Source organism: Tupaia chinensis, unplaced genomic scaffold (genome assembly GCF_000334495.1).
Source record: "Tupaia chinensis unplaced genomic scaffold, TupChi_1.0 Scaffold141469_1, whole genome shotgun sequence".
NCBI lineage: Eukaryota > Metazoa > Chordata > Mammalia > Scandentia > Tupaiidae > Tupaia > Tupaia belangeri.
Window position 1 is genome coordinate 657,311 of NW_006201331.1, and position 26,821 is coordinate 684,131.

General features: G+C 49.0%; 2 protein-coding genes across 2 annotated transcripts in view; both read right to left on the reverse strand.

The window, feature by feature from the left end:
- LOC102501213 (keratin, type II cytoskeletal 5) overlaps nt 1–12,290 on the reverse strand; it is a 14,264-nt gene extending 1,974 nt beyond the window's left edge. Inside the window, exons 1-8 of the mRNA XM_006163179.1 lie at nt 11,823–12,290; nt 9,459–9,667; nt 5,921–5,981; nt 5,012–5,107; nt 2,912–3,076; nt 1,936–2,061; nt 1,291–1,511; nt 682–716 (exon numbers count right to left, since the gene is read on the reverse strand). Coding sequence (XP_006163241.1) covers nt 682–716; nt 1,291–1,511; nt 1,936–2,061; nt 2,912–3,076; nt 5,012–5,107; nt 5,921–5,981; nt 9,459–9,667; nt 11,823–12,290 — 1,381 coding nt within the window. The remainder of the gene's footprint in view (nt 1–681; nt 717–1,290; nt 1,512–1,935; nt 2,062–2,911; nt 3,077–5,011; nt 5,108–5,920; nt 5,982–9,458; nt 9,668–11,822) is intronic.
- A 1,161-nt stretch (nt 12,291–13,451) lies between these two features.
- On the reverse strand, nt 13,452–24,830 carry LOC102497513 (keratin, type II cytoskeletal 75). Its single transcript, XM_006163174.3, has 9 exons — nt 24,295–24,830; nt 23,532–23,746; nt 22,567–22,627; nt 22,111–22,206; nt 21,127–21,291; nt 19,139–19,264; nt 18,777–18,997; nt 17,370–17,404; nt 13,452–14,950 (listed from the first exon to the last, which is right to left on the reverse strand). The coding sequence occupies exons 1-9, from the start codon at nt 24,796–24,798 to the stop codon at nt 14,712–14,714; spliced, it is 1,662 nt and encodes a 553-aa protein (XP_006163236.1). The 5' UTR covers nt 24,799–24,830; the 3' UTR covers nt 13,452–14,711.
- Nucleotides 24,831–26,821: the final 1,991 nt, after the last annotated feature.

Genomic DNA, 26,821 nt, shown 5'->3' on the forward strand with positions numbered 1-26,821 from the left:
TTCCTGCTCCTTCGATAGGCTGGTTTCTGCCCCTCTCCCGTCCTAGTTTGCCAGCCTGACCCCATGGGGCCTGATGGGATTTGACATCCATGACTGGGAACCTTGCAGTGGGAGCACAGCACTAAATGTGACCAAAGATGCTGAGTTGTCTGCCAGCCCCTGGCCCTGGTGGGTTACTGACATTACCCCCACTGGTCTCCTTCCTGGGAGGCCAAGTCAGTCACTGTTCCACATGCCATAATCGGCTTGCATTCTACATACGGGTCTTTACATTTCACCTGTTTCCTAGCCTCCTTGTGGTGGTTTGAGTTGCTGACCGAACTAGCTGAGAAATCAGGCATTCAGACTGGTTGCTGTTTGAACAATCCTACCCCATAACTGGGACACTCTATGGCCAGGTTGGCGTGTGACCTCCTGGGGCCACCCTGGGGGGTAAAGGGTCACCTGCAGTTTCGGGGGAGATCACCCCAGGGTGAGGTGAAGGTCACTGATCTCCACTCTCATTCCTTAGGAACATGGGAAGTCCCTTTCTGAGTCCTCCTGATGAGGAGGGCCCAAGGAGCAGGGAGGGGGTTAGCAACGTCCATGCCCAGCATGCCCAGCTCCCAGTCACCACACCCCCACTGACGATGCTATCTGCTTCCAGTTGGCCTCCCACTTCTCTCTGAGGTATTTACTCACAGATGTTCACAGGTCCGACACCTTCTCCAGTGAGTCTGTGGCAGGTGGGGAGAGAAAGAGACATTTCATTTGCTGAGAAACTAAAGTGCCCTGAGTTCTTCGACTTGAAGTTACCAACACGGAGTACTAGCTGTGTGCCCGGCACTCGGCTTACCAAGAATTCCATCCATCTTGTTAGCTTTGGATGCCAACGTGAATATATGAGGGGAAACCCAGAAGAGAGAGAGGTCGGAAATAGGTAGAGAAACGGGAGGGGTCCTGTGCCAACTAGGTAGAGTAAGACAGTCACACTGTAGAGCACTCTGGGGAACCATAGAGTCCTGAGGCTTGTCCCAAGTGTGACCCCACTTGTTACTGTGCCTGGCAGAAATGGACCTGATTGGGCCTTCCAGGTGGTCGTGGACCACCTCTCCCTGCCTGGAGCCAATAGGAGCCATGAGAGGGGCTGTGGCTATAGAAAGCCTCTAAGGGAACATTTTCAGCCTTTTTCTTACTTTGGACTTTCTATATGGGGGGCTGGCATTGTGGGGCTCATGGGGCCTCTGTGGCATTCTGATCATGTTCTGGTGGCCTCTGTTTGGGTCATGGTAGGAGCAGAAGGTGACCCACCTGCACTCCTCGCCCTCCAGCAGCTTGCGGTAGGTGGCGATCTCAATGTCCAGGGCCAGCTTGACATTCATGAGCTCCTGGTACTCGCGCAGCTGCCGTGCCATGTCCTGCTTGGCCTTCTGCAGGGCATCCTCCAGCTCGGCCAGCTTATTCTTGGCATCCTTCAGGGCCAGCTCTCCACGCTGCTCAGCATCAGCAATGGCAGCCTGGAGTGTGGCACACTGCCAGGAGGAGAGAGGAGTTTGTGAAACTGTTCACAGGCCACCTGGCAAGGCATGGCTCCAAGTTAACAATACGGACGAATTCTCTGAAATGGCTAATGCAAAGGAGGTTGGAGCTTCATTATCTTTAAAAATATGATTGATATTTGACATGCTTGGATAATTTGAGGCTTAGCCAGGCTGGAGAAAACAATTTTCTGAGGTCTGTTTCAATGCTGAGCCTCCCTGGATAGTAGGTGAGCAAAGCAAACCGAGGTCAAAGTTGTTTGTGCCTCCAGAGAACAGATCTTTCCCAGGTGATGGCACATTCACGTTCTTGGCCACTCATCTGGGTCTTCTCACTGCATGGGCTGGTGGGGCCCGGGCCCAGGCAAGCCCAGAGGCAGGGATAGGGATGAGATGACCTCTGAGCGCTCAACCCTACCTGCTTCTTCAGGTTATCAATCTCAGAGCGCAGCCTCTGCATCACCCGGTTCAGCTCAGAGATCTCCATCTTAGTGGTGCGGAGGTCATCCCCGTGCCGGCCGGCTGACCGCTGCAGCTCCTCGTACTGAGAGGAAGGAGAGAAAGGCCTTGGGTGAGGGTGCATGTAGCAGATGGTGGTCATGCTAGAGAAGAGGAGGTTATGACTTCCAGGGCCCTACGGGCTGTCAGTGCTGTTTGGACTGACCTTACTTTTGCCCCGCCTGGCTCCATCAAGTCTGCCTGCATTGTCTCTCAGCTCTGCTCCTCGCTCACCATGTCCCCAGGCTCCCCTGCCCAGCTGAGCAGCTGCAGTTGTGCTAATCCCATACCTGGTCTTTCTCCTCTCTTCCTTGACACCATGCCTCTCACTCTTGCTATCTCAGCATCACGCAGTATCTGTCACCTTCTGATTTTGAAGCTCCCTCACATTTTTTGTCCTTGACACCACATCTCATCTTTCCCCAGTGACTTCCAGCTCAGAGTGTTCACACTAACCCAGAAAATCTCACTCTGTAACTCAGAAGCCTTTGTCCCCAGCCCCTCGAGCCCAGTCAGTTCCACCTCTTCTTTGAATCATCTAGCCTCTTCCAGGGGTGACGAACTTTCCTGTGATCTTCACATTCACTCTCTCCACCTCCTACTCTCACTGATGTCCAGAACTGTCCAGCTGTCTCATGTCTCTCTGCTAAGGGGCACTGGGGAGGGGGGAGCCTTCTATCCTGGCAGACGGACTGATGACCTCCCACTTGTGTCTGGCTGGTCTCTGAGCTCAGTGCTGCCCTGAGGTAGTGTTCAGAACACAGTGTGGACTCAAGTTGAGCCCAGATCCCTTCGATCCTGCAGACTGATGTCTGAGAAGACAAGGCCCTCATCATGTTTGCCTCTGAAACCCCAGACTCTGTGCTTGCTTAAATGGCCTGACCTTGGTGCCTCACCTTGGTCTGGTACCAGGACTCGGCCTCGGCCCGGCTACGGTTGGCGATGTCTTCATATTGGGCCTTGACCTCAGCGATGATGCTGTCCAGGTCCAGGCTGCGGTTGTTGTCCATGGAGAGGACCACAGACGTCTCGGAGATCTGGGCCTGAAGCTGAGCCAGCTCCTGTGATGAGGCCCAAATGGGACAGCTGAAGCAAGGTGTGTGTGCAGGGATGTGAACATGAATGTGCATGTTGGGAGACTGTGGCTTGCCCCTGGAACAGACCTTGGCATCAAGGACCTTAGGTCTGAAAGGGCTGGGAAGGACATTAGGCCGATCACCGAGTTTAAGGCTGTTTATCATCAGCTCATCTACACGGGGAGCAGCAGCACCGGTGACTCCAGCCAGAGTGCTCCAGAAGCCACCTCTATTGTCAAAGGAGCACAGCTTGTTATGACCTGTCATACGATGTCTCATGTTCCGAGAAAGCACAGCCCTTCACGCCAAGTAAAGAAGTCATCTGAAAGAAAACTGAGTCAGAAGGTGCCAGAAATTTCTGTCACTTTCTGGTTCTGTTTCCCAACTTGGCTCCTCCCTGCTCCTCAGGGAGGGGAAATGAAAATCAGTTCAAACAGCAGAAAGGGCATCAGACAGAAAAATTCAAGTCTTGGACCTGCCAAGCAAGTTTAGATAGCATCCGAGCCTCAGAGAGGCTAGTCAAGAACTGGCCTTGTGTGATTTCCACGAGGATTGAATAACCACCACGTAAGCTGGTTTTAGAAACAGTACACCCTCAGTTAATTTGTGAATGACCACTTTTCAGAGTCATCTTAAGGGGCGGCTCTCAACATGTGGCTTCAGACCAGGAGCATCAGCATCGCCTGACTTACAAAACCAGAGTTGGTGTTTCCACGAGACCTCTAGAAGGTTCAGACGCTCTTTGACATAGGAGAATCGCTGGTCTAAAGCACACATCTAAGTAAAGTGACTTCTTTGCTCTCTTTATTAGTGACTAATGCGTACATTTCCCATTTCAACAAATTATTATTTTGTTGTCGTGCTGCAATTTGCTTTTCCCAAATAGTGCTTCCTAGATGCTGACCTAGTTTGACAGCCTCAGCCCACAGGTTTGCTGGGTCGTGGACTAGTCCAGAGGTAGGAACCAGTACCACCCTTGTCATCATGGAAGAAAATGAGCTGAGAAGATAAGCCTTTGGCCCAGGTGTGGGATGGGCATCAAACCTGCTCCAAGCCTCCGAGCTGAAGCTCCACTCCTGTGTAGGTCACCAAATCTATGTGATTCCATGGGTGTATCACTGGTCCTTAGCAGGCCTGCCTGAAGGTACATAGCCCACCCTACACCCGCCCTCAACATCACTGGTCCGTGTCCTCTAATCTCCTCCTCACTCTGCTCCAGATGCACCAGCCTCCTCCAGGAATTCCTGGATCACATATGGGGCATTTGTACTTCCCACCCCCACTGGCTGGAACACTGTTCCCCCACCCCCATGTCTTCCTGACCCACATCCTCAATTCCTTCCATTTTTTTTATCGACTATCATCCACCCCTGCCTAACATTGCTCCCTGTTTCTTCTTTCTTATGGCCCCTATCATGCCTGAAATGGAGTCATTTTTGACAGTCTCCCCACTATAACATTCGCTTCAGGAACTTGGCATTGTAGCTACAGCCCTGAGAAGAGGACCTGGGATACAGAGATGTTCAACACACAGTGCTTCCAGGAGAGCCAGGCAATTGTGTTGCATGCTTCCAGAAGCTCCCGAGGGTTTGCAAATTGCCACTTGATTTGTGTAATTGCATAATCCTGCAGTTATTCTAGGAAGAGCCAGAGGTAGAGTTGGGCTGGGCTGGGTGAGCCAGTTGCTCAGACCATTCTAAAGAAATCGTATTTCAGTTCTTTTGTCTGATCAGCAGAACATGCTCGGTCCAGGGAGTCTAGACTGAATTCTTCACCTCTCTTGACCCACCAGGAACCTCATATCCACTGTAGTAAGAAAAGCGGTATCTGCCCCACCTATTACAACCGCAACTGGGATAAGGAGCAGAGAGAGGGCCCTGGCCCCCAGCTCTCCTGACGGGGAGCCCCAGGCACTCTCACCGCTTCGTAGAAAGCTCTCAGGAAGTTGATCTCATCCATTAGGGCGTCCACCTTGGCCTCCAGCTCCACCTTGTTCATGTAGGCAGCATCCACGTCCTGAGTACAGAACACTCTATCACCTGGGTGCCGCCCATCCTGGGTAGCCAGCTCTCTCTGTCTATGAGTTAGGCAGGAGAGCTTCAGCTCCTGAGCATTTCTCTATTCCAGGTTAAGGGGTTGGGAAAGGGGGAGGGGTCCGAACTGTGTGAGGACCAGGAGTCTCAGCTAGTGCCACGTGGAAAGGTCTCCTGTGTCAGCTCATGTGGCGAGGACAAGCCCATCCTGGGCCTCTGGGTTTCTGCAGCTGTCTCTGACTCTCCTTCCTGTCTCCAAAGTCTATATGGCTCCCCTCCTGCTCACACCTCTCCCTGACTCCCCCACCCCCATTCACCACTGCTCTGTTTCCTCCTCTGGCTTAGCCTCGAGGCTGGTTGTCGCGTTCTTCTGTTTGATGCCCCCAGCAGGATGGTTCAGGACTCTGTGGAGTGGGTCCCCTACTGCCCTTGTCCCCTAAGCCTGACTCCATGTCCTGGAGACTCAGCTCAGGACCAGGCCCGCCTTGGCCTCTTCACCTCCAGTGAAGCTGGAGGCCTGCTTCACTCTCCACATTGGACTTCACGTGAGGGATGGCGCATGGGTACTGCAATCTACAGCTCAGACGGGAGTCCTGGATCCTACCTCATTTCTGATTCTCTGGGTGACCTTTGGCAACGTAGCCTCCCAGTCTCAGTCTTCTCACGTGTAAAGTAAAGCTTGCTTCTAAGAGTTCTTGTGCACATCAAAGCCTTGTATGTAAGGCTTGGGCTCATGTGGCAGCTGTCACTAGCACAGGGAGCCTGGGTTTAAGTGAGAGCATCTCTGACCACTCACCTTCTTGAGCACCACAAACTCGTTCTCCGCCGCCGTGCGTCTGTGGATTTCTTCTTCATATCTGTGGGGAGGATGGGAGGTGAACAGGAGTTAGCAGTGGCGCTTCTGGAAGTGAGGGTGGATCAGCGGGGGCTGTAGGTGGGCAGGCAATGGGAGGCCTCCAGAATAGGCTTAGAAGATGTTCTATCACAGTGAAGTTCTCCCATTTCACGTACATGGGGGATCTTCAAAAAGTTCATGGAACATGCTATTATGAAAGACCTATGCATGGATTTCAATTTTTTTTAAACACCAAAGTAAACTGACACTTTTATTTCCTTTTCCAAAAACCTTCTGAGGTCCCCTTGTATGTTGCCATACTCAAAATCAAACAAATAACCTTTCTAGTCAAACCCAAACCCCAACCCACCACAGCAGAACCATCCCTTATTCTTTCTGAGGCTTAATTTCTCAGTTAGGTTCCTGAGAGAACTTGGGTTTGGTAAGGGGCATGCAAGCTTTTCTTCTTTTTTTTTTTTGAAGAGGTGTTTTTGTTTGTTTGTTTGTTTGCTATAGGGCATGTGCACGCACCAGAAAGACAGAGAGGCAGAAAGCAAGAAATCAACCCCCCCAGGGGGGATGGCCATGCCACAATCCCTTCTCCTCCAGTCTCCTCTCGGGATCTTGGGCATGCACGCACATGCACCCAGCTTGAGTTTAAGCGACTGGTCTGGGACTTGAACTGCGGTCAACTACATGGGAGTCTAGTGATATAGCCATTACGCTAACTGCTGGTCCCACAAGCTTTTCTTCTTAAACACAGGCATACATACATACATGTATACTATGGTCTTGCCCTGACCCCAACAGAGGAGTGAGGGCAAGAACAGAGATAAGGTAAGAGGCCATAGCTTCCGAGCTCAGGCCTGGCTCCTGCACCCAACAATGCCTTCATGTTCCCACACCGTTCTTAGCCATGCTGGCCATGGCCTAAGAAGCAGGGTCTTCAGGCTAATAGGAACCCCCTCTTCCCCCAGTTTTCTCATTCTTCAGTTGGCTCTTGGCTCTTAGGCAACAACCCCACCACTTATCCCCCCCCGCCCCCAGGTCACACGGGAATAACCTCCTGCTCAGTGATCTCTGGGGGAAAATTTCACTTCCACGCCAGGTGACCCATTTTCTTCCTTCCTTCCTTTCTTTCTCTCTCTCTTTTTTTCTTTCTCTTTTTTGGCTTTTAAGAATTATTTATTTATTTATTTATTTTATTATTATTATTTTAATTTGCTATAGAGCACATGTGCTCACCAGAGAGAGATGAGGAAGAGAAAGTGAGAAAGGGAGAAAGCATACTGCTAGGTCAAGGACTTGAACCACGGTCCGTCAGGTGGGAGTCCAGCACTTTAACCACTGTGCCGCCTGCTGGCCTCAGACATACATTTTCTCCCTCACCCTCTCCAGCATCAGCAAACCCCACCCTTAGAGGTGTTGGACAGCTGTGGTTTGGATCTCGGCTCCTTCACCTACCAGCTGCGTGAACTTGGGCAGGTGCCCCGACCTCTCAGAGGCTCTTTCCCATCTCTCAAATGGCAAGCTGTTATCGCTCAGAACCACACAGCAGCATCACACACGCGTGCAGAGCCAGAATCTGTCCAGCCCTCACACCGTCTCTATTGCCCGGTGAGATCTGAGAACACCTTCCTGCCCTTGAAACCTCGGTCCTATGCCTTCTTCATGTTCTCTGGGAAAACAGATTTGGTTTTCTTCATCGTTGTCTCAGGAAGCTTCTTAATTCAATCAGAACTTTTTTTTTTTTGTCACCTAATTCCATGCAACTATCCTTGTTGTGTGTGTTTCCCTCTTCCGGAAGGCAGGCATCTCATGGCCTAGTACAAGCTGCTTAGACATCTCGGGAACATTGCCTGGCCACTAAGTAGGAACACACTCTCCAACAGATCCCTGCCGTATCCCTCCCCTGGGCTTTCTTACTCCTCAGCCTCAAGTTTTAGTTTCCTCCTCCAGAAAGCCTTCTTGGATTAAAACACTGGTACTCTGGATTTGCATGCATATTGTAAATGATCCATCTGCGCTTGCTTCTCTTATCTGGGTTGGTATCATCATACACATATACCTAATCATAAATACAGTGAGAAGGGCTAACACTTACTAACAACCTACTATGTACCTTGCACTACACACCCTACCAAGTATTTTACATGCAAGTTTTGATTTAATACTCTCAGACCTTGTGAGGCAGGCACTGCTGACACCCCTTTTAATAGATAAAGAAACTGGGGCTTCAAAAGTTAAATTGGGGACCAGCAGTTAGCATAATGGCTATGGTCCTGGACTCCCATGTAGTCGACCGTGGTTTGAGTCCTGGACCCAGCGGCTTAAATCCATGCTGGGTACATAAACATGCATGCCCAAGATCCGGAGAGGAGAATGGAGGAGAAGGGATTGCGGTGTGGCCATCCCCCCTTGGGGGTGATTTCTCGCTCTCTGTCTCTCTCTCTCTCTCTTTCTGGTGAGCACATGCACCCTATAGCAAAAACCTCTCCCCCCCAAAAAAGTTAAATTGATTTCTTGAGGTCATTCAGCTAAAAAGTGGTTAAGTCAAGATTCTGAAATTCTGAAGCTACTGCTTCTAGACTCCATAGCACTAGCCAATACAACTTTCTGCAAGGATGGAAATGCTCTATATTTGTGTTCATTGTACAACCCATTAGAGACATGTGGCAACCGAGCACTAGAAACGTGGTTAGTGTGTCTGAGGAGTTTTTCATAATATTTCTTTTTAATTAATTAAAATTCAGATGGTCATGTGTGGCTAGTGGCCATTGAATTGAACAGCACAACTCTATATTACACAAACAGTAATTGAAACACATCAAGTTACTAATTTTGGTTGGACCAACAGAATTAGAAATAATTAGGACAAGAAAAAAGAAATAAAAACAATAAAATAAGAAACAGCAATAAAAATAAAACTCACAGCTATGGGTGTGAGGAAATAAGCAGAGTGTTATTTTGGTGTGCATGTATGTTTATGTGCATGTGTGTGTGTGTGTGTATGTGTAGTCTTGGGAGAAGGCAGCACATGTGTCTCTTTCTTTCTTCTTTGTTCTCCCAGACTCTTGGCCAGAGTTGGGGTGAATGTATGAGTGCTGGGTAGGTTAGCAATGGGATTTATTTAAATAACTGTGAAGTGAGATACCATATGATATATAACCTTGGGCAAGTCAGTTGCTGTCTCAGAGCCTCAACTCTCCCCATCTGTAGAGTTTAATGGATCATTATGTATCTCAAGCTCTCTGTACCCATATTAGTTATCATCATCCATGACTCCAGTCCCTCCCTTCAACCTCAACAACCTCAACTTCAGAGTCCTGTTCTCATCCTACTGGCATGTCTACTTATGCTTCCACCTCTGTGCTCTAAGTGTGTATCCCATTTCCATATGGACTGGGCTTTTCTGGAGTGCAGAGCCTGCTCCTCCTGCTTCCTCTGGCTTCCCCAGGAGCCCCAGGCAGGGCAGTGGGCAGGTTGAACATCCACTCACTTGTTCTTGAAGTCCTCCACCACGTCCTGCATGCTCTTCAGCTCCATTTCCAGCCGGCCTCGCTCTCCACCCAGACAGTCCAACTGCCGCCTCAGGTTGTTGATGTAGGCTTCAAACATGGGCTCGATATTGGCCCTGGTAGTTTTATGGTCTTGCAGGATGCTCCATTTTGTTTCTAGGACTTTGTTCTGCTGCTCCAGAAACCGCACCTACCCAGCCAGAGGTAACAACCATGAGGGCTTCCATGCAACAGCCTCCCTGAGGGCTCTGGGGTATAGGGCCCCCCAACAGTGCAATGAGGCTCCGCACAACCCCAGAGTCCAGGTAGAGGCTCCCCCTCCTCCTCAGCCCAGGAGGAGCTGAGAACATAGAGAGTTTAGCACATGTTGGGGCAAGGGGCTTGGGAGAGGGCTGTGATTTGGTTTGGAAGAGCCAGAGGAGCTAGAAGCCATCTGAGTACACCAGACCACAGTGGTATATATTAACTTAAGAAAAGAATGCCTCACCATCATGTTACCGAGTGAGGTTTTGATTCCCACAAAATGAGCAGGAGGTTCTTTACAGAAAATTCAATCTGTTCACTTTCTTCCTGACACAATTTTTCAACATTTAGAATCTGAGCTAAGTTGGCCACACCCTCCAGGAACACCGGAATGGGTCACTGGAGTTGCATCCAGGGAACCTGCACAGTCCCAGCCGTGCTCCTTACTAGTGTGGCAGTGGGCAAGCCCCTTCCTCCGTTGGTTCTCGCAAGGCCCCTGTGGTCTTGAGACATTGTGCTGCTAACTTGTGTTGCTTTAAATCACCCCTATCAGCTCAGAAGGCTGGAAGCAGCCTTGAGAAATATGTATAACCTTTCCTCCCTGCCTTCACTGGGAGTAGCACTCATACCTAGCCTCGGAGAATGAAGGAGTAGAGAATGAAGGAAGTCCATGACTTTGGCATGGCAGTATCTCTTCCCTGCAGAGGTCTTTAACAAATGCATCCTTCTCTCTCTAGCCCTCCCACGACAAGAGGAAGGAGAGAAATCCTGGCCCCAAGAACCTTCTTAGTTCTGTCTTACAAGAGGAAGGAGAGAAGTCCTGGCCCCAAGAACCTTCTTAGTTCTGTCTCCTCACTCCCCATGTTCCCTTAAGATGAGCCAAAGGAAAGTGGGGCCCTGTTCTTCCCTTCACATCCAGGTCTCCAGAAATCTCATCTCTAGTGGCAAAGACCAGGCCAGGCAGTGGACATGGGGTGATAAGTTTAAGAACTGGTGTGTTGGCAATGCCTTTTTGTTAGGTCAACACACTCAGTGCTCCAGGTACACGTGATGTCGCATATCACAGCCTGTTAGTTCTTCCAAGGAACTTAGGGTCTATCTGTCCCACTCAACTGAAACACGAGAAGTAAAGGGACCCTCCCAGCAAATTGGAACTTAGCCTCTTAGGTTAGCACTCTTTCTTTCAGGTCCCAGGATGGAGCCTAAAAAACCCACATCCTTTAATTTGGTTTCCCCCAGGTTATAAAATAAAAGCCAGTTCAGGCATATGTTAGTGCTGGTGCAAAAGAGGATCACTCCACAGGGTGAGGGCAGAGAGGCTCTCTCTCAGAGCTGGGGAAATCCCTAGGAGTCCAGCCAGGCAGAAGCTAGGGGCTGAAGTCTCACCTTTCCAGTTACTACTAAAAAAGCGTGAAATGCTCTGAGCACCCCTTGCCTCCCATTGGCTTCCTAGACATACCCACATGACTAGGGAGATGCCTATTGCCAGGAGTAAGAAAAAGTGGTCCCAGCCCATCTCCATGAACTGAGTTTGTAACCTTTCATTCCTCCATCTCCTTTCCTCTAAACTGATCTCCTTTTTCTGCCTATTCGTCTATCTTTCATTTATTTATTTATAAATTGCCAAAGGACATGTGCACTCACCAGAGATACAGAGAAAGAGGGAGAGGAAGAAAGCATCCTCAATGGAACGTGGCCACATCGCAATCCCTTCTCCTCTATTTCTCCATCCTGTCTGGATTTGGGGCATGCATGCACACATACCCTGTGTGTCTTTCAAGCCACCATGGTTGGATTCCAAACCATAGTTGGCCATGCGGGATCCAGCTCCCTTAACCACTGGGCCACAGGGCCAGCCTTTCTCCAATTTTAAGCCAAGTACATGACACTATCTATCAGAAGAATAATGTCCTTAAGGTCAGAGAGCACATGAGTCTGGAGATGGAAATCTTTCTGCTCCCAGGTGGGAAACCACCCCCACCTCCACCTTGCCAGCAGACTTCCCAGCCACCAGGACTGCAGGTCCCAGCTAGTCTCAGTTGACCTCAGAAAAGCACAAACAGTAGAGGTCAGCTGCTTTCCCTTCCTTTCCTCTCTCTCACCTTATCGATGAAGGAGGCAAACTTGTTGTTGAGAGTCTTGATCTGCTCCTTCTCCTCCTTCCGCACTCGCTGGAGAGAGGGGTCAATCTCCAGGTGGAGGGGGGTCAGGAGGCTCTGGTTGACAGTGACCTCATGGATGCCCCCAGCTCCAGGCATCATCCCCCCTCCAAATCCATATCCACCAGCTCGGTACCCTATGCCCCCGGCACCCAGCCCACAGCCAGCACCTCCAAAACTGGCCCGGCTGGAGCGGTAACCCCCACTAACAGAGATTCTCTTGGTACCCCCAAGGCTGTGGAGACTCCTTGTCCCAAAGCCACCCCCCAAGCCACCTCCGAAGCTCTTTCCGCTCTGGGTCACAGAGACAGAGCTAAAGCTGGGCCGGCAGCCTGCAAGGAGGCTGGCTGAGGAGGCACTGAAGTTCCGAGTGCCCCCCGACTTGATGGTGACAGAGGATCGCTGGGTCATGGTGGAGCTGGTGGCAGAGTCAGAGGAGTGAGACTGTCAAAGGAACAAGGTGCCTTCAAAGTATAGCTTTCCCAAGCTCTCCTGGACTTTTATCCCTTCCAAGAACTGGGCTTGGCTGCAGAAGATCAAAGACCCCTCTGTTGAGTTCACCTCAATGGCATGTCTGGCCACAGCCCGTCTTCCTGCCCCGCTAATCACTATGGGGAACACCCTACCCAGGGCAGGACCAGGCCTGGACTTCAGGCCTGGGCCAGGCTCGTTCCTGAGCCCCCCACCCTCCTCAGTTCTCAGTTACATGCTGTGGACACTCTGTGTGTGCCCCATCTTCAGTGCCCTGCGGTCATCCCAGGCCTGGGCTCTGGATCCACACACCGGACTACACCCTTCCCATCCTGGTCACTTACTATAAAAAAAAAAAAACAAACTAAAAAATAAATAAAAATCTGTATCTTGAGGATTCGATTTGTGCCATATCACAAGGCAGGTTAGCTACAGCATCATTTCACTTAATTTCTCCTAACTTTGTGAGGGCAGATGATCAAAAATAGTAATAGCCAACATGTTTTTAAAAGTTTATTTAGTTATTTTCTCAGACAGAGAAACAGAGAGGGAGGCACCCCCAACAGGATGCCTGGTCCACCTGGCCTGAGCCAGCCCTGGATCATGGGCACAAGCATGCCTGACATACTAAGGGGCATCTCTAGGGGCAAATCCAGAACCTTCCTGGTGGGCCAGCCTCACAGAACACCACATTTTGTCCCTGCACCAAAGCCTGGCCCAGGTGTCAACGTTAGTGAGCAGCTGCTGTGGGAACTGCTTTGCAGCTGCCTGGTTACTCTTCAGCGGCACTGTGAGGACAGCTGCTCTTGTTTCACACAGGAAGCAATGGAGGTGGTGTCATTAGGCAACATGGCTAAGGTCACATGGTGAGTAACTGTTGGGGTCACTATTAGAAGCCATATTCTAACCCCAGGCTCCATGCCCTCAGTCTCGGCCCCCCACACAGTGGGGAAACCAGGCTCAGGGAGGAGAGGCAGCTTATCCAGGAAGAAGCAATCAGGGCGTCACTCCAGGTTCCTGTCCCTTTACTGCTCTTGTTCCAGAGCCCTAACTTGCCACACCCCTGCCCCCAACCCCAAGGATTTAACAACGGTCCCCATGTCTTTTTTCTCTTCGCCATCATTGCTCACTCCCAACCATCTTCTTCCTTTCCCTGCTGTTTGACTCCCTGGATGAGTGTTTCCAGAATCCCGGATCACAGTTCCAAGCTTGCTCTGGAGCCTCCAACCCACTCCATCCAAGCCCACATGGGCTACCGCTCTAGGAGGGCCCCATGGGCTATTCCTCAGGTCAGGCCTGATGGGAGGAGTCCAGGAGACTCGTAAACTCAGGAATGTGGGAGCTTCCTGGACGTCTCACCATTGACTACAATTATGGCTGAATGGCTCCTCTGCTTGGTGAAAGCATTGCCCCCAGGGCTGACTTTTAACTCCACTCCAAGGCCTGTTATTTCACTGGCAGGCCTGCAAGTTTGAAGCTGCCATGGAACAATCAGCCCCTTTGCTGGAAGAGGCCTGGGGACCTACCCTACATCGGTGTTCCATCCCAGAAACAGTCTGGTATGGGAAGGGGACAGCGTGGCTGTCCCCGCCCTACAGAATGGGGAGCAGGGTGGGATTTGCATGAGGTGGAGGCTTCCCAAACAGGGAAGAGAGAGATAGGAGGAGGTGGGAGGAGGCCTGGCTGGCCCATGTTCTCTCAGCACCTCTGCAGACCCCTCCTTCCCGTCTTCCTACCCAGACTTCTTAGCTAGGAGGGAAGGGGCAGGGCTGATGCGTTCCAAGCAGTCCTTGTGTGAAGCCTACACCAAGGGGAGGAGGCAAATCGCTCTGGGCTCCATTGCATTGCAAACAGAGGGCAGCCGCCAAACACATTACATATGCATTTAATGGGCACATTCCAGCCAGGGAACAGAGGGAGCACTCACTCCCAGCAGGCAGCTTATAAGCACCGTGAGACAGGCAGGGTGACAACCTGGCACTGAGATGGTTCTGGAGACACAGACCCCCCCATCTCCACGTCTGGAGGAGGGAGGAAAGTGCAGCTGAAAGAGGAGTTTCCAGACTTCGTGGGCCTCCACAAGAGAGGCTGAATTCAACCTTGAAAGGAGCGGGCTGTGGTTTCGCATGTCTTACACGGAGAAGTGCCAGGAGCAGTCTGGGGACTGGCAGCAGGGCAGAGGCTGGCTTATGTCAGGGAACGGGGTTCAGCCAGGACTCTAGGTTTCCTGGCTGCACAGGTGGGCCTTATGGAAGGGAGAAGAAGGAGAAAGACCCAGGGGGAAGCCTGAGTCCCACTTGGGTCCCAGGTGTGGGTATAAATGGGCTCTAGTGTAGGGATGAGGGATGTGGGTGGCTGCCCTTAGTGCTTGTAGCTCTTCCGGTTGGAGGACGTGGTGGAGACAAACTTGATGCTAGAGCCACTGCCCCCTAGGCCCCGGCTGCTACTGGCACTGAAGCCAGAGCCCCCCAGGCCAGCACCCAAGCTGTGCCCACCGCTGGTGGTGAAGGAGTAGCCGCTGCTTGCACCGAGACCCAGGCTTCCACCTCCAATGCTGCTGCCGCCACCGTAGCCACTGGAAACGGTGGAGGTGACCACAGCTGCAGGAAAAGAGGAGACACGGTCAGTGTCAAGGGCAGGAGATAAGACACCAGGGCTGTCAGGCCTGTGCCCTGAAATCCTTAGTGGGGAGATGGGATGGTCCCCTCAGGCAGCTGTTTGCCTGCTTGTGATTTTCCCCTGTCCCTTAGTGAGAGGACTGTCCTGTGCCTCAGCCTGCTTTCCCCGAGCTGTAGTGACTGACATTCGCCCAGGCTGAATTGACTCCCTGCTTCCTTTCTGCTGCTCAGTGTGTCTCTTCTTCCAGAACCTGCTGGAGACCACTCTGCTCTGAGAAGCTGCTCTGGCCCGCTGGCCTTCCCTTCAATCCTGCTGCGTGCTCCCCTGTTGCTCTGCCATCCCCCTCTTCCTCTCTGGCCTTGGCTGTGACATCTTTCTTTCTGGAGGCTCAAAGGGGGACGTACATGTTTTCCCCTTGGTAAGCCCAGCCTCGGCGCCTTGTATCCCAGAGTGAGTCAGGAATGCTCTCCTTTTTTAGTTTCTTTCTTTCTTTCTTTTGAGAGAGAGAGAGAGAGATAGAAAGAGAGATACAGAGAGAGACCGCCAATGGGGTCTTGGCACTGCAGTCCACCAGGGCTGAATATTGATAGGCCAAGTGCCAGGTGACCATAGCCAGTCAGCTCTGCTGTTTCTCCTCCTAGCCGAGTATTTTCCTAACTTATAAACCAGCCGTCGCCGTAAATGCTCTGGTGCTCTACTCTGGGCTCTCTATAGAAGAAAAACTGAAATGTAAAATAGACTCTCTGATGGGATGAATTCTGTCCTCCAATAAACTAAGTTGAAGTCCTAACCTCCAATACCTGTGAATGTGACCTTATTTGGAAATAGGATCTTTGTAGATGTAACCAAGTTAAGAAGCCCTTAGGCTGGACTGTAATCTAATATGACTGCGATTTTTATAATAAATACATAAATACATAAACAAATAAATGAATAAATGAATGGAAGAGAGCTATCTGAAGACACAGGCACGGGGACATGGGATTGTGATGACAGAGACAGAGACTGGAGCGATGTAGACAGAAGCCAAAGGAGATCAAAGATGGGCAGCCACCACCAGCAGCTAGGAAGATGCTAGGAGGGCTTCTGCCGTGAAAGTCTCAGAGGGAGTGAGGCCTTGCTGACACCTTGATTTTGGACTTCCGGCCTCCAAAACTGTGAGACAGTTCATTTCTGTTGCTTTAAGCCACCCGATACTGTAACAGTTTTAGGAAACTAGTAGAGATGTATTGGTGTTTTCCAGAGAAAGGAAACTTCCAGGTATGCCATCTGCTCCCAGGGTGTCCAGAGCTACTTGACAAGGACACTGGGGAAAGAAGACACTTGGGTGGTTGAGACAGCTCTGCCTGCTAGAATCATTGGCTAATATAATCCATTGTTCTTAGGAATCCCTCAAGACATCCAGACTCACGTGTGAGTTATAAAAGTCAATGTTGTTGGCCTCACGGTGCCAGCACTGAGTTCCCTGAGTGAAGACTTTGGCTCTTACTGGCCCAAGCAGTGCCAGCTTGCTAGTGCCTGTCCTGTTTGGAGCAGCCACACCCATCTGCCACGTCTTATGCTGTTCCCACTGCCTTGAAAACCCTTGGCAAGTGTCCAAAGTTGTATTCTATAGAATTGGGGTAAGCAGTGGGCTTCCTCCCAAACTTTGGGGAGGAGCTGCCTAACTGCCTAACTGCTAACCTTGTGCCTAGCCTCAAGGTTCCTTCTAAAGGCCTGAGGCAGAACAGAAATTTTCATCAATTTTGTCTACAACAAATGCTTTTCTCTGAGCTAGATTTGAGCCCCAGCAAGAAAGGCATAGAATCCAGGGAGATGAGGAGGTGTGGTCAGAGTCTTCTAAACTCTTATAGAGTAAGAACAATCAAGTCCCATTACCCCTTCTGTGGCACTCTCACTCTCAAAGAGCTAAGAATTGTGACATTAAAAGACACCCCTGGGCCAGTTTGTAGCATGGTGTTTAAGGTGGCTGGATTGCACATGGCTGACCCTAGGGTTCATGTCCTGGATCTGGCAGATGGAAAAACACGTCAAGCACATGTGTAAGTGCGTGTGTGCCCAAAATCCCAAAAGAAGGAAGAAATGGAGAAGAGGAGACTGTGGCATAACCATTCACTATGGGGGGTGCTTTCCCATGTTCACTCTCTCTTTTTCTCTCTCTCTGTCTCTCTGGAGAGTGTATGTGCCCTCTAGTAAATTAAAACAAACAACAAATGAAAAAAAAGAAGACGAAAAATAAAAAAGATTCTCCTAATGTGGCTTTCTTAGAGCTCAAACCTTCTTGTGATAAACCTTGTCCGTGGGATCCCCTCTAAGGTCTTTATCCTCCTGCAAGCCCATTGCCTCCCCATCCTCCCACCCACATGCTTTCCAGATGACACAGAAGGATGTCGTACTCACAGATGTTAACTGGAGAAACTCCCTCTCCACTCAGCCTGATGGCAGAAGAGGGGAGAAGGAAGGTTACTGTGGTGTCCTGCAGCTTGTGGGCATTTACAATGACGTTTTTGCAATTGTTTTAAATACTTAAAAAAACCGTTGATTATTTTCATTGCAGAAGCAATGCAGCTTGAAATTATTTAAAAACTAAGTTGTATTAAAAATAATAACCTAATTAATAAAGTGAAGTGGAATTTGAGGTTTATAGGAGTAAACCTATAATCTCAGAAACACACTTTTTGGTTTAAACCAGTTAATCACCTAAAGGACATTAAAACCAACCATACACTGGCATCAGTTGGAAAGGCAGGGCTTATCCTGTAACGAGAAGGTTTTCCTCTCAACAAGGGACTATTGTCATTGCACTGGACTAGCACTGAGGTTATTGTAGGTGTGGAGAAGAGTCTGAGTCACAAAGATAACAACAATAATCAGTCTATTATTATCTTAGCAACAGGAGTAATTTCACTTCAGCATCCTAAAGACAGACTGGCATTCATTCATGAACGCATGCTTAGAACATGAAAGGAGCTAACAGTTACTGAATACCTGCTACTTCCAGTATGCCACTTAGTTTTCTCAGTAAGCGCATTAGGTACGTTTTATTTTCTCATTTTGACAGAGGGAGAAATTGAAAGTCAGAGAGCCTAATTAACTTGCCCATGATCACACAGCTGGATTTGAAGCCAGATTCATCTGACTCCAAATCCCATGCCTTCATCACTAAACGGAATGACACCTAACATTTACTAAACACTCATGTATTATTCTGAGTTTTATATGCATGCCCTTATTTTAACCCTTTTATTGATGTATGAATTTAGAGCTATTATTATCCCCATTGTATAGGTGAGGACACTGAGGCATGGAGAGGATAAGACACTTGCCCTTTTTACACAGCCCGTAGCTGTCACGGCACAAAGCTTTGCGTTTCGGGGGGAGTAATCTGACCTCTTCATTCTGTTATTGAAGAAACTGAGGGCCAGGAAAGGAAGACTGACTTTTCCAAAGTTGCACAGCTTATTAGTGTAGATCTGCACGCCTAAATTCTAGAATAGTCTATTCTCAGTCCAGAGCCTTTCCTACCAGATGTAACCAAATTTCTACCATGTAACCAAATTGCTCCTTTGATAGAATGTGACTGCTCAGACCTGATCAGGTTTTAATGAGTGCTAAATGGACCTCAAACGATTTACTAGCCTGGGAAGAAAACTGCACTGAATTCTTTGTCGTAGCTCAGTTCCACCTGTACTTTGCTCCGCTTCTCAAGAGAGGAAGGGGCTATAGTAACTGAGCCTTTAGGAAAGCCCAGGTAGCTGTAGTGAGCTCAACTTGCTTTGAAGATGGAATTGGTGCATCTGCTCTCACCTGCACTCCTCGCCCTCCAGCAGCTTGCGGTAGGTGGCGATCTCCACGTCTAGGGCCAGCTTGACATTCATCAGCTCCTGGTACTCACGCAGCAGCCGGGCCATGTCCTGCTTGGCCTTCTGCAGGGCCTCCTCAAGATCTACCAGCTTGGCCCGGGCATCCTTGAGGGCCAGTTCTCCACGCTGCTCTGCATCAGCAATGGCTGTTTGCAGGCTGGAGCACTGCAAAGAAAGGAGGAATCCCTGAGCCCGGCTGATAGCCCTTGGAGGTATGGTCCTTCTTAGAGAGGAATTCTGTAAGACGGCAGGAAGACCGGGAAGAAGTAAGTGTTCTGGGAGCTCTTGGCCCTGCCAAAACTCTACCTGCTTCTTGACGCTGTCAATCTCAGATCTCAGCCTCTGGATCATCCGGTTCATCTCAGAGATCTCTTGCTTGGTGTTGCGGAGGTCATCCCCATGTCTGCCCGCTGTGACCTGAAGTTCCTCGTACTGACAGAACCAGAGCAGACTCAGTCACCTAGTGAAATGCCCAGCCTTGGCACTCCCTACATGCACATCGTGGCCCTCCATTCCTTCACTGGTTATTCACTCATTTCCTTACTCATTTATTCAGGTGATATTTCTTGAGCACATCTACTTGCTAGACATGTGGTAGACTCTGGGAATACAATGATGAGCATAGTGTGTTTTATTGGGGGAGACTTGTGTTTTATTGGGGGAGACCGACATGAATCAAATCATCATATTCTTGAATTTATAGTTCTGACCTGAAATAAGTGCCCCTTAGGAATGGAAAGTTCTAGGGCAGTGTAAGAAAGGAATCTGATCTAGATTTGGAAGTTGGGTGTAGTGGTCAGAGAAGTCTTTTCAGAGATAGAGATGCTTGAATTTCAGTCTGAAGGATGAGAAGGAGGGACCTAAGTGAGTAGCTTGGGGAAAGAACATTCCAGATGAAGAAAGCATTGTGCAAAGACCCTGGGGCAGGAAAGAACACGATCAGTTCTAGGAATGAAGAGGTGACTTGGTCACCATTCTTTGGGAGTTCCTGGTTGTGGGTCATGTGTCCAGACCTACAGTGTCCATGAATTTTGGTAGGTCTCCAACAGCAGGGCTGGGGAAATGAGAAGATGCCAGGAAACGGTGCTGGATGTGCAGAGGCTGTAGATGGCACCATTTTGTAGACTATAAAAAGTCCCGGATTTCAGCTAGCTCTCAGTCTAATTGTGTCTATCTAGGAAAAACTTCTTTAGGAAAATAATTGCACCCTTGGGGCGAAATCCATACCACAGAAGGAGAGCCCCTGCCTGAGTCAAGATCTGTCTTGTTTTGAAAGGGCTAAAGCTTGGCTTCCCCTATTTCTGGACACACATGCTTAGAAGGATCAAGGACACCAGTAACAGCAGGAGTCATTTGCTATACATTTCAACTTTTTCATTTTTGGGTTTAGTGCATCCCACTTACTCTCACTGTCAGAGGCTGCCTCTGCACTGTGGACTCCTGGCATCTGACACCATTCATCCTTTCTATCACACCACTGACTGGAAGAGACTAAGGCAGAGCACAACACAGAGCAAGAGAAGGAGCCAGCTTGTAGGTGAGGAACTGCCCCTGCAAACCCAACCATACACCCAAATGTTCTGCATTTGGTAGGGAGTTGTTCTCATGGGGCTGCTATACCCCTGCAAAGCCAAAGCTCCTGATCACTGGAGCCTCTGAACAGTAGCTCTGTGTGGTCATCCCAACCTCCCTCTTCCTGGCACAAATTCTCTTGCTCACCCAAGTGCTTATTCCAGCCTCCAGTCACCTGCTCAGCCTCAAACACTCCTTGGCAATTTTGTGTCCCTTAATATTTTGTAATTGGGCTAAAAGTCCACCTCTTGCTGGAAGCTTTTAATTAATGCTGTCTTTTCCCCTTGTGATTGTCCATTCAGTTCATGGCCTCCCAGACCTTGGTTTCTCTGTTTGCAGTTTTCTCATTTACAACTATATAACTCAGCTTGTCACATAGTAGGAGCTCAGCAAACATGTGTCAAATAAATAAACACTTTAGAAACGTCTGTGTGACTATTTCTTGGTTGTCTTGGAGTCTCACCCAGCCAGATCATGAGCAGTGCAGAGCTCCTGGCTCTCCTTCTGGGCAGCCGGCATTGTCCTCACTACATATTGGTGTGTATGGTTGGGTTTCCACATGCATTTCAAGCTCAGTTTTCATAGCATCAAAAATGACTCTGCTAAGCTGACAGAAATGAAGATCAGATGTTTCCTCAGGCTTGTAACTAAGAACTAAGTGATAATATGGAATGTCGGAGGACAATAACCCTGGAACCTATTACAGAGCTGTCCATGCTCACCTTGGTCTGGTACCAGGACTCAGCCTCAGCCCTACTACGGTTGGCAATGTCCTCATACTGTGCTTTGACCTCAGCAATGATGCTGTCCAGGTCCAGGCTACGATTGTTGTCCATGGAGAGGACCACAGATGTGTCGCTGACCTGGGTCTGCATCTGAGACAGCTCCTGAAAGGAAGAAGGACATTCAGTATCACTGGGGCACAAAAGAAGGAATCTTGAACCCCTGTGTTTGGTGACCCATCTAGGTCAAGAATCCCTTTTTTGGCATCCCTGGAGGAGTTTTCCAGCTGTTCCTTGGGCTAGCTATGTAGGGGCTCCCATCCTGAGAAATTTCTGGGCCATTGAACAGTGTGGTAGGATTTTTTCTCCAGCATCACCTCTCAAAGGACCCATCTGTGTGCTTTCCCTGGGTATAAGGGTAAGTGTCCTCTGAATCCAAATTCTATTGATTTGAATATGACGTATGTTGGTTTATATACTCACATAAAAGGTTTCTTCAGGATTGGGGGCATTTAGGATCTTCTGCCCTCTGCTTAGAATGACTTCATCATTTGCTATCTCCCTCTCCTCTTTCAAAGACCCAGATCTTTGCCTTCAGAAGGACAGTGCCAGAATGAGGCATCTTCTAAGGTCAGGAAGTCCTCTGACCTATGAGCTAAGGGGCAGCTTGCTTTTATTTAGGAAGGGTGAGCAGAGGAGGTGGGTCTTGATTCCTTGGCAATATTCCCCGGTGACCCATAAGTTGGAAATCATCACTCTCTCCTTTCTAAGACTTGCCATAGGGTGGGGAGGGAAGCCCAGAGATGGGGGAGTTTAGTGTGGCATGGTTCCAAGCAGCTTCACCTGGTCCCTGGTACTACCGAACCCCCAGCTTGGATTCTCTGGGGCAAGGTGCTGGGTAGAGGCACTTGGATGCTACTCAGCATATCCTTTTCTTTCTAGCTTCTAGGCCTAGGAAAAATAAAAGCTCTTGCAGACTCTTACTGCCTCAAACAACATCCGGAGGAAGTTGATCTCATCAATCAGAGAGTTGACATTGGCTTCCAAGTTCATCTTGCCCATGTAGGCATTGTCCACATCCTATAAAGACAGAATAGAAGACTCCTTTGAGACCCTAGCCCAAGCAGTAAGTTCAAAAGGGGTTGGATGGATTCCTCCCTGGTCCTTCTAGTTTAGATTTTAGAAACTCTTTAGTGGGGAGGCGGAGGTTGGGATTAGGGATAGATGATTACTGGGAACTTGGGGGTTGGATTCTCTGGGCTAACAGAAACCCAAGCAGGGTCAGAAGAGCTGTATACATGAAGGGAGCATTTTAGTGGTTTGAGTTCTCTGAATATTTTCAAGGTCAATGTGATATTTCTTGAGAGGCCCAAGGGTCAGGCCATTCCATACTTCAAAATTCAGTTCAATTCTTCTCTTCTGACACACATTTCTTCTTACCTTTTTCAGGGCCACAAACTCATTCTCAGCAGCTGTGCGCTTGTTAATTTCATCTTCATACCTGTGAAGACAGAGGAGAGGGGTGCACTGTTGAGCAAGCGTTCCATTTAATTCTTCCCAGGCTGGTATAGCAAGAATTCAGAGAGCTCAGATCCTTCCCAGTTCTTCCCCTGACCTGTGTGTAACTTTGGGTGATTCAGACAACCTCTATTTTTCTCTCTATAAAAGGGAGATAATTTCTTTTGCCAGTTTCCGTCCCCCCCAAACTTTCGTAAGACTGGAAGATGATTATAGAACTTGTGGGAATAGAAATATGTACTTATGAAACGTCATCTTTTTATAGATGCACAATTCTTATCTTAAAAAAAAAAATTGCTGCCTGAAGTGTCTGCTGAAACTGTGGAGTACACTATCTATTCCAGTAGATTTTGATGTATTTTCACTGAAACTCAGGCTGGCGATTAAACAGTGTACTTTTTGTAACTAGGTATAGCTCAAACTCAGAACCAAGGGGCAAGCCAGCTAAAAGGTTAGTTGGGGTCATCCAACTAAGTAGGGCTGCCTCACCTAGCCCCTACTTTGTCCTCACTACTTCTTTTTTCTCCTAGGCTAATGCCACCCTGCAAAGGCAAGCCATCCTAATAATTGAGCCCATTTCCAATAGGGTAAATATGCTCAACATAAAATAGGATGTTTTCCAGAGTGAATAGCAATGTCTTGTTAGATGATGCTGGTATCCCTTTGCTGTCATGTAGACAGATAAGAATATGCTCTTTGTAGATAGTGATGCATGACACGAAGTCTCTTTGTTACTGCCACACCATGCTGTTTTTAGTTCATGGTCTATTGACTGCAAGTTCCAAAGCTCCTGGCTAACACTGGCATTTGCTTCTTTGTACGTTTTCAGTTCCCATAAAAAGGAGCCCTGAGATAACTGTGTGGCTGGAAGCCTGTCTCCCACTTACTTGACTTTGAAATCTTCTACGACATCCTGCATGTTCCTCAGCTCAGCCTCGAGCCTGCCCCTCTCGGTGGTGATGCCATCCAGCTGCCGTCGGAGGTCACTGATGTAGGAATCAAAGAGAGGCTCGAGGTTCTGTCTCACAGTTCTGGAGCCCTGCTCTTGCAGGAGGTTCCACTTGGTCTCCAGGACCTTGTTCTGCTGCTCCAGGAACCGCACCTAGAGAGGCAAAGGCAGAATGAAATTTTGAGACTGGAAAGGCAGAGCCAGACACTCCTACTATTAAGAGAGGGAAGAAAAAGATGTTTTTTCACCCAACACCCACCTGGCAACCATGTAATTGACAGCTCCAACCTCCAATGAGGAAGCCCACAGTTCTCTAGGATTTCCATTGAATAATGGGGCTCTGAGGTCTCTATGGGAAGGCTCTGTCCTTGGGATGAGTTTCTTACCATTGCCTGCTCTGCGTTAGGGTGGATTGTTCAGCGGAAACTCACCTCTTGCAGAGAGTCAACTTAACATTTCCATCAGTGTTAACTCTAAACCGGCCCACATGGCTCCAAAAGAGGACAAGGAGAAATTTCTACAAGGTCCCAGAGGACAAGATGGCCTGACTTGAAAATGCCTTGGCCCCATGGGAAGCACTTGTTGAAGGATGCACCTTCCCTGGGAAGACCATTGCATTATTGCTCTCCCCTCTGGGCTGGGGCCTTTCTAAGAGTTTTTTTAGCCCATACCCAATGAGACAGAGGGAGTTCTTGGTTCACCTTGTCGATGAAGGAGGCAAACTTGTTGTTGAGGGTCTTGATCTGTTCTCGCTCCTCTTTCCGCACCCTCTGGATGGTGGGGTCAATTTGCAGGTTGAGGGGAGTCAGGAGACTCTGGTTGACAGTGACTTCTTGGATGCCTCCAGGAGGGCAGACAGGGAAGCCAGTGCTCCCCACACCCCCTCCAACTCCACCTCCATAGCCAAATCCACTGCTGACCCCAAACCCAAACCCGCTGCTGCCTCTGCCGCCAAAGCCACTTCGGAAGCCACTGCTGCACCCACCGATGGAGACACGCTTGGTCCCTCCCAGGTTGTAGAGGCTGCGGCTTCCAAAGCCAGCCCCCGCGCCGCTGATCCTACCCAGCCCCCCACTGCCCCCTGTGGAGCGGGCCACGGAGACAGAGCTGAAGCGGGAGCGACCCACAGCTGGGGTGGTGGCGGAAGCAGTGCTGAAGCCCCTACGGTTGCCGGTCTGGAAAGTGATGGTGGACTGCCGAGACATGGTGGGTGAAGAGGCAAAAGGATCTCCTGAGGTAGGTGGTAAGGGGATGGAGAAGACAGATAGCTGGGAGCCCCAGGGCCTTGGCTTTATGGACCTCTAGGAGGGGCGGGGCACTGGTAATGAAGGGGCTGTGCTGATGGCAGCCCCGAGGCATTCACCAATCCTGAGCTCACTCAGCACCCCTCAGGAAATGGTGTGAAGCCACTGGTTGGTTCCCTGGCAGCCTTCCCCCACGTGGAAACTCCTTTCCAGTTACAACTTGATCAGCAGACAAAGGAGAAGCAAGTTAATTGCTTCCATCATGTCCTAATCATGCATCTTGTAATGGACCCAGAAAACACTGCCTCATTTTTAGACCGCTTTGTTAGGCCTGGAACCAACTCCCTCCTGTCCAAACATCTGTGCCAACACAAGCGACTGTGATCCACTGTTTCCTGGTCCTTGGTATGTTTCCTATTCTTGAGCATTTTCTCAATAGCTACTGCCTGGCAGCCCACCACCCTTCCTTGATCCAGCTGTCTTCAGATTTTGAAAATCCTGCTCTATAATGCTCTATAATCATCTTCCTTGGGAACCCACCCAAGGGTTGGTTCTTTATTTTTCTCAATTGCTCCTTTATTTTTCTCTTAATTTTCCATGACTTTGGTGTCAGTCATGCATGATTTTCTGGAGCTTGAGTGTGTGAGTGTGTGAGTGTATGAGTGTGTGTGTGTGTGGTGTGTGTGTGCATCTGTATGCTCTCTGCCTACTCCATTATAATGTGACTTTCAAGACCAATCAGCCCTCCATCTTCTATGGAGAAAAGTTGTGAGCATAGAAAGACTTGACTTAGAATCCTGGCCCTGCCGATTACTAGTTGTGAGACTGGGCAGGTCATGAAACTTCTGAGTCTCAATTTGTGTGTCTGTAAAATGGAGTTTGTGATGAGTACTCATGTGTGAGCACTTTTGCAATGCCTGAAACATGTGAGTGCTGACTAAATGTTTGTTGAGTCTTCTCTCCTGTCCATATAATCAAGCGAGTATTAAAGAAGTGCTAGCTGTGTGTCTGGCCTGTGACAAGTCCTCTGGGGATTCAAAAGAAACACAATGGTGGGGCTAGCAGGCGGCGTGGTGGTTAAGGCACTGGACTCACGCATGGCCAACCGTGTTTCAAGTCCTGGAACTGGTGTCTTGCTTTCTCACTTTCTCTGTCTCTGACTCTCTCTCTCTCTCTCTCTGGTCAAATTAAAAATAATAATAAAAAATAAAATTAACTAAATAATTCTTTAAATTTTTAAAAAAGAATCACAATGCCTATTTTTTTTTAAAAATAAGAAATTCCTGGTCCTATTGGAAAGACAATTTGAAGCACATTAAGTAATTTAAGTACAAGATGGCATACAGAGAAGCTCTAACTCCAAGCCATCTCTATTTGTAGCTGCCTACCCTGAAGTCTCCCAAGCTGGCCACTCCTCCTGGGGACCGGGAATCTCTCATTCTTCACTTCTTCAAAAGAGCTCCCATGGCTATACTTTTATTGGATAGACAATTTGAAGCACATTAAGTAATTTAAGTACAAGATGGCATACAGAGAAGCTCTAACTCCAAGCCATCTCTATTTGTAGCTGCCTACCCTGAAGTCTCCCAAGCTGGCCACTCCTCCTGGGGACCGGGAATCTCTCATTCTTCACTTCTTCAAAAGAGCTCCCATGGCTATACTTTGTAGAGGATTAGTTTTCTTTCCCTTTTCTCCTGTTAATCTTGACTGTGCCCTACATTACTCATTAGTCTATAAACCAACCAGGAGTCTCTCTCCTTCTTTCTCTCTCTTTTTCTATCCTGGGGTAGTCAGACAGAGAGATTGCTAGATCTTCTTTTCTCTTGCTGACCTTTCGCTTCTTACTGTGGTTTTGAAGGATGAGAGAGTGAGAGGAAATTACATGTATTCAATCTCCATTTTGTGGGTGAGGAAACTGAGTCCCAGAACAGTTAATGGAACAGACAGACCAATTTTGCATAGCTAGTGAGAAGTAGAGCCAGAT